This window comes from Chionomys nivalis, chromosome 15 (genome assembly GCF_950005125.1).
Source record: "Chionomys nivalis chromosome 15, mChiNiv1.1, whole genome shotgun sequence".
NCBI classification, from domain to species: Eukaryota; Metazoa; Chordata; class Mammalia; order Rodentia; family Cricetidae; genus Chionomys; species Chionomys nivalis.
In genome coordinates this window covers 38,521,365-38,534,600 of record NC_080100.1, presented here as the reverse complement: position 1 = coordinate 38,534,600, position 13,236 = coordinate 38,521,365, and the positions used below count along the sequence as shown (strand labels likewise).

General features: G+C 40.4%; 1 protein-coding gene across 1 annotated transcript in view; it reads right to left on the bottom strand.

The window, feature by feature from the left end:
• Zswim6 (zinc finger SWIM-type containing 6) overlaps nucleotides 1-13,236 on the bottom strand; it is a 172,573-nt gene that overhangs the window by 41,823 nt on the left and 117,514 nt on the right. The window contains exons 3-4 of the mRNA XM_057790035.1: nucleotides 10,093-10,241; nucleotides 5,829-5,979 (exon numbers count right to left, since the gene is read on the bottom strand). Coding sequence (XP_057646018.1) covers nucleotides 5,829-5,979; nucleotides 10,093-10,241 — 300 coding nt within the window. The remainder of the gene's footprint in view (nucleotides 1-5,828; nucleotides 5,980-10,092; nucleotides 10,242-13,236) is intronic.

The following is a 13,236-nucleotide window of genomic DNA, read 5'->3' as shown; positions in this document are numbered from 1 at the left end:
ATTCTGGGTCCAGGGAGCAGGTCATTTTTAATATTTTTCTCTAAATGTGGCCCCAACTGGTGGGCTGAGTTCTCTACTGGTGACTGAACTTACCCTGATCCCAGGTGCCCTGGATCTATATGCTACAACTTAGTCTCACACCCGACCCTGGATCATTTTCTTCAAGGGAAATTAGAATTAGGAAGAATGCTTAAATCCCCCAGCTTCTGCCCACAAAGAAGTCAGTCCCCAGATGAGAAGATGTGAAAAGAATTGCAAGCGCTGTCACCTTGTTCTCAAGAACTACGTGCACACTTCCTACGTACAACCCCAGCAGCACAAACACTAAGGACATCATTGAATAAATGGGACCTCCTGAGACTGAGAAGCTTCTGTAAAGCAAAGGACACTGTCACTAAGACAGAAAGGCAACCCACTGACTGGGAGAAGATCTTCACCAACCCCGCAACTGACAAAGGTCTGATATCCAAAATATACAAAGAACTCAAGAAATTAGACCGTAAAAGGTTAATCAATCCAATTATAAAATGGGGCACTGAGCTGAACAGAGACTTTTCAACAGAAGAAGTTCAAATGGCCAAAAGTCACTTAAGATCATGCTCAACTTCCTTAGCAATCAGGGAAATGCAAATCAAGACAACATTAAGATACCATCTTACACCGGTCAGAATGGCTAAAATCAAAAACACCAATGATAGCCTCTGCTGGAGAGGTTGTGGAGAAAGGGGCACTCTCATCCATTGCTGGTGGGAATGCAAACTTGTGCAACCACTTTGGAAAGCAGTGTGGCGGTTTCTCAGGAAAGTCGGGTTCAACCTACCTCTTGACCCAGCAATACCACTATTGGGAATATACCCAAGAGATGCCCAAACATACAACAAAAGTATATGCTCAACTATGTTCATAGCAGCATTGTTTGTAATTGCCAGAACCTGGAAACAACCTAGATGTCCTTCAATGGAAGAATGGATGAAGAAAGTATGGAATATATACATATTAGAGTACTACTCAGCAGTAAAAAACAATGACTTCTTGAATTTTGCATACAAATGGACGGAAATTGAAAACACTATCCTGAGTGAGGTAAGCCAGACCCAAAAAGAGGAACATGGGATGTACTCACTCATATTTGGTTTCTAGCCATAAATAAAGGACATTGAGACTATAATTCGTGACTCTAGAGAAGCTAAATAAGAAGGTGAACCCAAAGAAAAACATATAAGCATCCCCCTGAATATTAACCTTCATCAGGCGATGAAAGAAGACAGAGACAGAGACCAACATTGGAGCACTGGACTGAAGTCTCACGATCCAAAGGAGGAGCAGAAGGAGAGTGAGCACGAGCAAGGAACTCAGGACTGCGAGGGGTGCACCCACACACTGAGGCAATGGGGATTATCTATCGGGAACTCACCAAGGCCAGCTGGCCGGGGACTGAAAAAGCATGGGACAAAACCGGTCTCGCTGAACATAATGGACAATGAGGACTACTGAGAACTGAAGAACAATGGCAATGGGTTCTTGATCCTATTGCATGTAATGGCTTTGTGGGAGCCCAGGTAGTTTGGATGCTCACCTTAATAGACCTGGATGGAGGTGGGTGGTCCTTGGACCTCCCACAGGGCAGAGAAACCTGCTTGCTCTTTGGGCTGAGGAGGAAGGAAGACTTGATTGGGGGAGGGGGAGGGAATGGGAGGTGGTGGCGGGGAAGAGGCAGAAATCTTTAATAATTAAATTAATTAATTAATAAAAAAATCAGCAAGAAAAAAAAATAAAAAAAAAAAGAACTACGTGCACAAACTCACTATGGATTTGTTCTGCCCTCACAGCTCGTCTTCTTCCTATGAGAAGGGCTCACGTACTAGACAGCAGAGCACATGGTTTTCCTCCAAAAGAAAACTCAGTGTTTCAAATGCAGGGGACACGGTGTACGACACTTGAAAAGTTAAGAATTTTTCATGTGACAAAAAAGGTAATTAAATTGCATTTTACTATTTCCTCTAATGACATCCATTTTAATTAGGTGTTAATAGACTGGCAGCCACAACCTATAACTTTATGATGCAAAGTAAAATTACAGTCTTATAAAACATTTAAGGAAGGGACTCACCAAAGCCTAAGAGAGGTTACACTATACCCCCTCATCCCTAAAGACTTGCCTGGTAATTAAGTGTGAACAGGCAGCCATTTAGGGCTAACAGTAGCTGTGCTTGCCACAAGTTAGCACTGGGCTGTTCTTTCAGGTCACGCATCTTTCTAGGATCTACTTCCCAAAAAATATGTGTGTCACTAATAAAGACTGCATGAGCAGAAATGTGTTTGCCTGACTACTAAATTATGGCCTTGATCAAACATGCGGTCTTTCCACCATTGCCACTGGGCTTGCTTTTCTGTCTTGAGATTGTAATATGGACTTTTCCCCATTGTTGATTATGATTCAAAATTACTCATCTTCAGAACACTGCCATGTGTTTGGGAAAATGAGTATCACACACAGAGAGTAAAATTATTATCTGAAGAAAACTGTTTCATGCACAAGATAAATGCATCTGCAAATGAGGAGCAATAAGTGAGGTCTTAATAGCATGCATCTGCATCTAGTTCATCCTATGTTATGAAAACTAGGGAGTAAATCACAAAAATGAACTCAGGCCACACGAGTAGCACAGGCACTTACACTGGCAAGCCCTGGGAAAAGCTAGCCTCTTTGTCAGCTGGAGAAGAGGGGAAGAAACGGGCTGCCCAAAACAACTTTGCACATATTTATGTGAAAAGGAAGAGTTTAGAAAATGAAGCTGCTATTTTAAACTATTTCTGAGGCATCAACAGTGTGAAATTTCATAAATCACACATAACCAGAAAGTTACAAATCTTGGGAAGGGGGCTATCTGGCCCTATGAAAACGATTCTGTCATCTTCTGGCTGACAATCTGATGGCTCTGGATCCTTTGCCAAGAAGAGAGTTACTTGGCTACGATGCGTGTACACTTATCACACGGAAGCGTTCATGCCAGGAAATCTTTTTTCCTTTCCTCGTGTACTGGCCACTGCCAGAGATGGACCCATCGACTCCACTGGTGCTAAGGAGTTAAGCATCTGGGATTTAATTTAACAGTTTCGGCTTTATTAAGCTGTCATGGAGCGGCCCCACTTTGATAACAGTAGCTGCTCCAATTATGGCTTGGTTTAGGGTTGACAAGTATAATGATTCACTCGTGGCACATGAGAAGCAATAAAAGGTTGTTTTGCATTACAGCTTTAAAAATGTGGGCACTTTTTTCATTTAATTTGTCACTTAGCTTTTGCTAAGAGGACATTTAAATTGCAGTAAAAGGCAAATGGGGCTTTTAGTTTAAATGTAATCCCCATATTTAAATGATCTGTAATGGTGCAATGTTGGAGTGGGAACAGTATTGTCTCACAGTGGGTCCTGATGGTGACATGTGACATTTGTATTCAGGTCCTGTATTATCCATGTGGCTAAAGGGCTTCCAATTTCATTTCACAGCCAGAAGCCTGCAGAAAACACCAATTAACTTGCAGATCCCATTTGCCCACAAAACTCAGCCCCTTCTCAATGTCTGGCATCTGGCAGTGCTCAGCATTTAATTCCAGAGCACAGCCTTGAAGCAATGTGAGACCCGTGTAGGGGCACAAAGTCAAATTCCCCCATTTTATTAAGAAGCAAAGCCTTTCCTTTTGTAGTCTAGAAGGAACTTAAAGTTAATTTTTTGGTGAACAAATATTAAGATGTGATTTCTACTGTAACTTCTCTAGGGGATTTCTCACAAAACTTAGATCCCACTAAAGTGGTAGCAGAATCCACAGGCAAACTTCACTAGTCTAGTCATGATTTCAAGACGGGGTAGCGGAAGAAAGATGAAGGGCGTGAGGGGCAGTGCGTGTGCCTGTAGATGTATGTGTGCATGCACATGTTTGTGTGCATGCATTCTTGATCCTTGTCTGAAGTCCATAGTCAGCTATAACTGGAGTCAGCTGCCAAAATCTCCCACCCAATGAGGACCCAGACTGAAGGTCTTGACACACATTTTTCAAAGCCAACTTGGAAAGGTGAGACCTGACTATATTAAATGTGAACACTGTAAATTTTGTTCAACAATATCCTTTATATTTCTTCTTTTTTGGTAACCAAAATATTCAAGTGACATTTTCTTTCTTAAGCAGTACGAACAGTACCGTCACATTTCTCAGTGTCACAGTCTAGGATCTTATACACTTAATAGTAACGCGTATTTTCCCTACATGAGCCCCTCCATTATTGTTATTTTTTAACTTTTTTATTTTCTGCAGCTATTTGGCCTACATGTCATATCTGTGTGAGGATGTCAAATCTTGGAATTGCAGTCATTAGTTGCCATGTGGGTGCTGGGAACTGAACCAAGGACCTCTGGAAGAGCAGTCAGTGCTCTTAACCACTGAGCCAATGTTCCATTATTGACTATTATTGCTCATGCTTTTTAACCTTTATGGTCTAACTAGTGAATTCATGTACTATAGAGTCACAAGCTAAAAAGGCTTTATTTGAAAAACTAACTCACTCAGTTTTCTATAGAAATATTTACTTAAACCATGTATTCCCCTGAGTTCTTCAATACCACACCATGCCCTCAGACCTCATTGCAATACATGGTAGCTATTTACTGTTTTTACAGACTGACTTAAATTTGACTGGGAGAAAAGCTACTATCAATATTTCAGGAGACCCAAGGAAAGTATGAGACACAAGATAGTATTTTTCAAAATATGCTAGAGAAAGACTTAAAGGAAACACCTTGACACTTGGCAAGTAGCAGATGTACTTCTATAGAAACAAACCAACCAGAGTTCCTATGCCTACAGTCAAGTCTCCCTGAACAAGAAGAAACACTAACGTCAGTTTTTAAGTAGCTTACTGTATGATCTCAGTGATTCCAGTTCACCAACTTATAGAGATCTCCCTGGGTCCAAATTCCTCATCTTCAAATACTTCATCTTAAAAGTGTCTTTCATTACAATGATGCGGGCCCTTCCTAGACAAATGTCCATCTTGAGCTAGTTTAGGCTTGGGATCCAAACGCACCAAGCAGCAGTTGACTGCCAGCCATCAGGAATTTACTAAAACTGCAGAGGAGGCAAACATTTTCCTCTTTTGAAACTAGTAGACAGAAATACAATGTCTGTTACCCTATGGATCTCTTAATAGAAAGACAAGATAACAAATGTATTACTATTTTTCATTTCTGCAGCAAATAAACGCTGGGTAAGGAGCCTCATTCCCAGTATTTTTAGGTTGAACATGACAAGAAAATGTCTCTCTTTTTTTTACAGCCACCTGCTGTATTTACATCTTTAATCATCAGAGATTTTGGACAATAAAATTTTAGAGTTTGCCATATATTCTCTATTCTCAAGAATACTGTTTGACCTAGGTCGGTATCTGCTAAAAATATAGTGTATTCAAATCACTTCTGAGAATTCCAATGAGAGGAAAAAGCAAGGCAGACTCAAAAATTGAGATGAAATAGCCAGTAACTGATCCTACAATGTAAACCGTTTGTTCTAAAAATACAGAACCTTTTACGAAGTATCTAAAGGGACATTCCTGTGCTGGCTTCTCTCAGGAGCAGACACTCCCCAGGCTCTGCCACAGCTGCATTCTCCAAACACTAGTCTGAGTCCTTTTCTACCAATCCATCTGCACAAAGCACACTGACGCGGGTTTGCACGGAGCAGCTCTCTCCTGCATCCCTAGGACCATGTTCCTAAATATCCACCTGTGGTCTTATCTACAACAAAGCTCAATGTAGATGGACAGGAAACTCATTTACCAAGCTCATCCCAGAGCTGCCTGTATTTGTCAGTCATTGCAGTGCCTTGCTGCCTCCAAAGTGACAGGCGAGGGTCAGCCATGAACTGCTCTGTGATCAAGGTCAACATACGGGCCCCATTGGAGTCTCTCATCTTCAACATCTCCCGCACCTAGTGGGGAAACGAAACAAAAATGTTAAAATTTACAAGTAAATAAACAACAGCCACACAAGAGACTAGGAATGTGCTTATATGTATGTATGAGAGAGAAGCCTTCATACCAGTCCTCTAAAGCATACAAAAGTAGGAAAAAACATTCTGCATCCTAAACTGCAATCTAATAACAAAAGGCACCTCTCAATTATTATAAATTATGCTTTAGAAGCCACATGCAATAATGAAGTTTTCCCAACTTTTTAATTTTAAATATTTTGGTGAGTTTTATGCATTTGAATAAGGCGATTATACCATGTTTCACATGTAGGGTAAAAATGCATAGGGTGTGTGTGCAAATGTGTGTGTGCGCATGCATGTGGCCCTGTGAGATAAGGTCTTACTATAGCTCAATCTGACATCTAACTCATGATCCTCCTGCCTCAGCTTTTTGACTGCTGAGATTATAGGCATATGATATCACATCTGGCATAAGTTTTGAAGATTTTCCTCAAAGAATGCCTTTTATCTGAACCAGATCTACTTTGTGATCAGACTATACTCAACAAAATAAATGACTAGCTAATTCATGCTTCAACAAACCACAGAAGTGCCAGAAAGTGGTATCCGAACCTGATACATTCATGAGAACTGGTTTAGCACACCCGAGTGATGGCACACCTTTGCTGGAATACAGGAGCTGCATAAACATAAACACACACACACACACACACACACACAATTTGGTATATTCCGGACTCCCCTACCGATCATATTTACCAGCAGAGTTGCAGAACCCAAGGCACGCCACTGAACATGGTTTAGGGATCGTGTAAACTGATCTGACTGTGTAAGTTTCCTTGAGATATAACTCACATTCCATACAAGTCATCAGTTTCAACTCCGTAATTCAACATTTCTTATTACAATATTCACAAAATTGTGCAAGAACTTTACCTTTTTTAGATATATTAATAATTTGGGCATGTTCTTTCTCCCTGAATTATTTACATGTGAGCAGTAGCATAGTCATCTCCAAAGATGCGTGGGTTCCAGAACCTCATGGCAACACTGAAACCTTCTCCTGCCCAAATTTCTAACAGTTCTATGTACCCTACACAAACACGTCAAAACAACTCTACATTAACCTGTGACACATTGTAACTATACAATGTGTCAATACACAATATGCTGTGTTCATACTGGCTGTCATGTCACCACCCAAGGGTGACAAGAAGGGAAAATCTACACAACTTCAAGACAAATGGAAACATCCTCATAGACTGAACTATGTGTTTAGTCCATGAATGGTTTCTCTGTCGGTGCAGAACCTGAGGATACAAAGGGCTGTGCACATTCATGCAAACGAGAAGGCTTTGCAGTGCTAAGAGGAACTGGACAGAGCCTGGAGGTTTAAGGATTCTCAGTCTGTATGAAGGATCCACAGAGCACCAATACAAACAAACAACCAATCTCTGACTTAATAACTGAACTTAGTCTTTCAAGCTGAAGTCATGAACTGTCCGTTTTCCTGTGCTGCACGACCCAACTTAGAAAAGAGAAACACCAGGGTTAATCTGGCTACAGGAAATCATAAATGAACACGTAAAACTTCAAAGCGTATGATGCTCACTACATATTTAACAAATGAGAATTCTAACTCAATGACAGTTGTCCCTGTGATAAATTCCTGGTACAGGGTCCTATAGGTGGGGAGGGGGATTCTCTTTTCAGGATTCGGTTTGAAAGACAAGGCATGTGGTTTTCATGCCTTTGGTTTTAAGGCTCAACTGCAATACAGCACTCCAAAGACCACAGATTCCCCACCTCAGGCTTGGGCCAAGATAGGCACGAAACTCCCCAGGCATTTGAGCCTTGTAAAGACCGACAAGCACTTTCTCCCTGAACCCAAATATGGAACACCACAAAGTCACCAACAGGTGACGTCAGGAGGACAGGGAGTTGCCATTTGCTGGACACTGTGCTCAATAATTAGATATATATCTATGTTCAACACTGAATTTTCGAATGGCATGCAGACTAGACCAGATTATAACCCTCATTTCATGAATTCTAAAGCCAAGCCTCAAAAAAATTAGGCAACTGCCCAGTGAACAAAAATAACAGCTGGAATCAGAAACCACATCTGCCTTAAGGCTAAAAATGCTATACATTTATTATTTCCAAAATTAGATGCTGCTATTACTTCATATGCATATGTAATACGCATGCAACACACAGGGACACAAGCAACAACTGCAGACTGGCTAAAAATACATATTTTACATTGCTTCCACTTGGTCACAATGCACTCTGTGGACACGAACATATGAAATGCTTCCTCTGGGTCTGAAAACCTACTGGATTTGATTTATTTTACTGATACTTTTCTAAGCTAGTACTCAGCAACAATGAAATCATTGCTTAACTATTATTAAACGTATAAACCCAAAATATGTCTAGCAATCAAATTCAAGTACATTTGTTGTCTACAGTTAATACATTTCAAGAATATTAGCTGTAAAGAATGGCAAATTTAAAGTACCTGTGTACCAAGAACTAATTAAATCACGTGTGATGTCTTTCTAGATTCAAATGCCCTGCATTATAAACAAACTTGCAAACCTGATCATCTACATATACCTGTAAGATAAATCTTTTTAACAGAATACACTGGTCTCTGTCCATATTCAGTAACAGAATTCATGCTAAACTTTCTGAATTAAAAATAAATGAACACAGAATATAAAACCATAGCCTTAAATTTTCGTGAATACTAGAGAAGCTGTTTAATGAAATCAATTAATAAAGATAACTGTTCCCTTAAAATTTTAATACATCATCTACAATAATGACTATACCTTCAAGAGAAATACAATGGTTTGGTATTGGGGTTTGTGTGCATGTATGTGTGTGGGGTACATATGTGTTCATGTGTAGGTTATCAAGCACACGTGAGCTTACAGTGGCCAGAGGGTGACAGGCTGATGTGTATCACTTTCCACATCTTTCTCTCCTCACCTATCCACCTCTTATCCATCCATCCATCCATCCATCCATCCATCCATCCATCCATCCCTCAAGACAGAGTCTGTAACCAAACCTGAAACACTAATTGGCTGGGCTGGCTAGACTCCACTCCCCAAGGCTCAGATTACAGGCATGCCACCACCACACCCAGCTTTTATGTGGCCTCTGGGGAATCTAAACTCATGCTCACATGCTTGTACAGGGGGCACTTTACCCACCAAGCCATTTCACTAGTTCAAATATTATTTTCAAAAAGCACTTTACCCAGTATTCAGAAATTACGTTATGATACCAAATGTGTGGTAAAACTTCTGATCACAAAGAACTTGTATTAACAATAGCAGGTATTTCTTAGGCCATTGATTTTTAGTAGTTGAAATAAACACAACACCATTATTTAATGGGAAGAGATATGTTACTATTAGTTTTATAGATGAGAAAAATGACAAATAATTTCCCAAAGTTTTTAGTACTCACTTATATAGGGTAGCACGTTGAATTCTATGAAACTAACTCACAGTTTTGAAACTAACACTAAGTATCACTGAAATTATTAAGATATAGATAGTATATGTATAAAAGAAGTGTTTAGTTTAAAATTATGCTTCACCTGGGGAAATTACCTAGAAAAAGAAACACCTGGAAGGATGTCAAGTAACATTAAAGCCTTTACTTTGTTTTTACTGTTGAAAGAAGTTACGGGGTTTGTTTCCTTATTTATTTGGTTGGTTTTTGGAGACAGGGTTTTTCGTGTGTTAACAGTCCTGGCTGTCCTAGAACTCACTCTGTAGACCAGGCTGGCCTTCAACTCAGAGATCCACCTGCCTCTGCCCCTTGAGTGCTGGGATTATAGGTGCACACCACCACCTCGGAAAAGTTTGTTAAAACTAACAAATTATCATCATTTTATAGTAACTAAGAGACAAAATGACCCACTTGCTGCGGAAGGTCACGTAAACAAGTTAAAGCTTGTATTATAATACAGGTTTTTTTCCACTGATTCATTTGCTTAAAATCTCACCCTATTCCATACAGGACCGTAACACAGTTACCATATATGCTCTTATACTTGGAATCCTTCTTTGAAACAGAAAGCCATACCTTTGCAAAGAGCAAGTTAAGTTGCTTCCCCGATCCATGGTACCCTCCCTGGGAAAGGAACAGTTTAACCTGCTCCTGCACCTGCTCTTCATCCAAGTGCCAGCAGTTCTCATCGTCGATGCTAGCACCTGCCGTGGGATCAGGAGCACCTACAAAGAAAAGGGACAGGGCTGGATTAAAGCTGTGCTCAGAGGTTCCAACAACAAATCTGGAAATAATTCAGACTCTATTTTTACCTAAACACTTTTATATAGTCTCAATTATACATACCAATTTCTGACTGAAATAAATGCAATTCACCTTCGATTTCCAAGACTTTCCTTATCTGTACTTAGTCAAATGCAGATTACTGTAGAACTCAAGTTCTACAGAGTATAGACACAGAGCCTCTTGCTTACACATTTCCTAAAAAATTAAAGAGTCGCAGTGTGGTGGTGACACACGCCTTTAATCCCAGCACTTCGGAGGCAGAGACAGGCCTGGTCGACAGAGCTAGTTCCAGGACAGTCAGGGCTACAGAGAGAAACCCGGTCTCAAAAACAAGACAAAAACAATTAAAGATATCTTACTGCAAATGCATGACATAGGAAAATATATGTAGGACATACTAGAAAAACATTTCTCACTGATACCCAGAAAATACAGAACAAGTCATTCAGCATGGACTTCACTCTTTCCTGTTGACTCAAAAAGCTTCACCATCCGCTGCTACCGTAACAACAAGATGCTGACCTAAGCCTTTACTTGCAGAAAAGGAAAGATTAAAAAGGGAAACTAAGACACATGGGAGCAGGCAGTGCAGCTGTTGCACTAACTCAGGTTGTAGTATTACCTTGCCAAACTGCATTAATATTTTACTGCAGAAGTACACAGGAAAGACAACAGCTATGTAATAAATCCAGTGAGCGAAGGCTACCTTACAAATTTACAAGTTACCCAGCTACTCAGGGAAAAGCTTTAAGCTTCATTATTTGCTAAGAAAATAAAACAATGGCATTTAAGACCTATAAGAAATAAGATTTTAAATATAAGAACATGTCACTTCTGATGTCTCCTAAACCTTTCAACAGCCTTCAGACATAGATATGATTCTACATCGCTTTCACTCAATGATGAAATACAAAATTAACTGTTCAAGGAAATAATCACTAATGTCTCCTTAGAAACTGGGTCTGCTTGACCCTAGTAGAGGGCCACAGTGGAACAAATCCTACAAAGTGGCATTGATTCTTTCAGACAGTCAGTATAGCCACAGTGGCAACTCTGCCTGCTTGCCTCTTTGCAAGAACATGGAGATATAATGGTATTTAAAACACACAGAATTCCTGTTCCAAACTAATTTAAAACCGATTTTTATCTAGTTCCTACAATAATACCACTTATACTATGCCTACTATGCTTATGAGTTTATGTACTTACATGATCACAGCTGTAAATTAAGCTGAAAAGTCTGACTAGAAAGAAAAACCTTTAGCATAAATGAAGTGACCTGATATTTGCTATTCTATTTCTTTTTAAAAAATGACTTGTTAGAATCCTTTACATTAATTCTATACCATAGTTGAATTGCAACAACTATTTGGAAAGCAGTGCAGTAATGACGACACGAATGTGTGATGCTCAGATGTGGATGCAGAGTGCTGAATGGTGAGAGCTCCTCAAAGGCAGGGTTTGAAAGACTTAGCACAACTCCAAGTTACCTTCAGGATATGGCAATGAGTTGAGATCTGACTAAAGACAGGGGAAAGAGGGATGGGTCACATGTGGGACTAAAAAAAGAACGTGGGCAGAGGCCTTAGGCAGAAAGAAGCCTGGTAGATAGAAATAAAAGTCCAATCAACCTGAGAGTAGAGGGCCTACGGCAGAGCAGCCCAAGACAACCCTGGAGGAACCAGGATTCTCAGCTTGACAGCTAGGAGCTCAGGGCCTCTTCCCTTGGGGCAATGAATAGGAACTTACGAGGACGGTACTCCTCTTTATCCTGATGTGCATTACCTGAACATTCTTAACCACAAAATGTTAATCATACAGCCTCAGAAATGAGTGGGGGTCGTCTCCATGTACTACAGTGGAGTACAGTAATCTAAAATTATCACTGGATGAAAAAACAAGGAGAAAATTACACATAGATGCACTGATTTCGTGCTGACAATGAGGCTTTTCAAAAGAAGTTATGCATTATTATCTCCGCACAAACAATCTGAGAAAGACAACACAGATGCACGAAGACTTGGGGAAGATGTAAACATGGAAGGGATCATGGGGTGTGGAGAGGCACTGTTTTCTAGATCAAACTGCTATACAGAATATGGGACAATTCCCTGACATAGAGAAGATCAAATCTGGAGTTCAGTTTTAAATATAGTGAATGTGGAATACCTTGGAGACAGGACAAAAGAGGGCAAAGGATATTAATCAGGAAGGAGACACGCTGAGGGAGGCAGGGCAGGTTTAAGAAGGCAGTCAGGAGAGCGGTTCACATTTAAATGCTAGAGGAAAAGCAGCGAGGGCAGTGGGAATGAGTGTCCTCTTAGAAGAACTGGAAAGACTTTCCCACAAAGTGAAAAGATGCTCTAATTAGGGACTGGGCAATTAGGCTGATGTCCAAGCTGTGTACAAGTGAGGATTTTATCTGTCCCTATTGTCGCAACAGTCTGGGAACCAAACACTCAGAGGAAAGCATCAAAAAAGAGACGGGGGCAAAGCAAATATTTCCTCCCTAACGATTCTTCTTGAAAGGCTAAAAGCCACTGTAAAGTATCCTTACATATATGACTTCCTATTTTCCTCATAAGGACGATCTATTGGCATGTTTGTTCTCACGACTCTCATTTCACGGGAAGCTGTAAGGACACATAATGCTACTGTAACCAGTAGATCTACAAATGGTATCTCAGAGGGAGGCAGAGTCCCTAATTCCCCAACCATCCATTTCGGTTACTGGGACCTCTTTACACGTACTCTCTGTGGAAAGACAGCTAGATTCCTTACGGGGATGTATCAGAAGACACTTTGCAAACAACTAACCTACAGGGTCTCAACTTTTAAGCTCTCCCATTACATTACTAAAACTCCTCTAGGAAATTTCTGGCACAGCGCAAACTGGCTACTTGTCATTCATTTCTCCTGTTCCCGACGATCTGG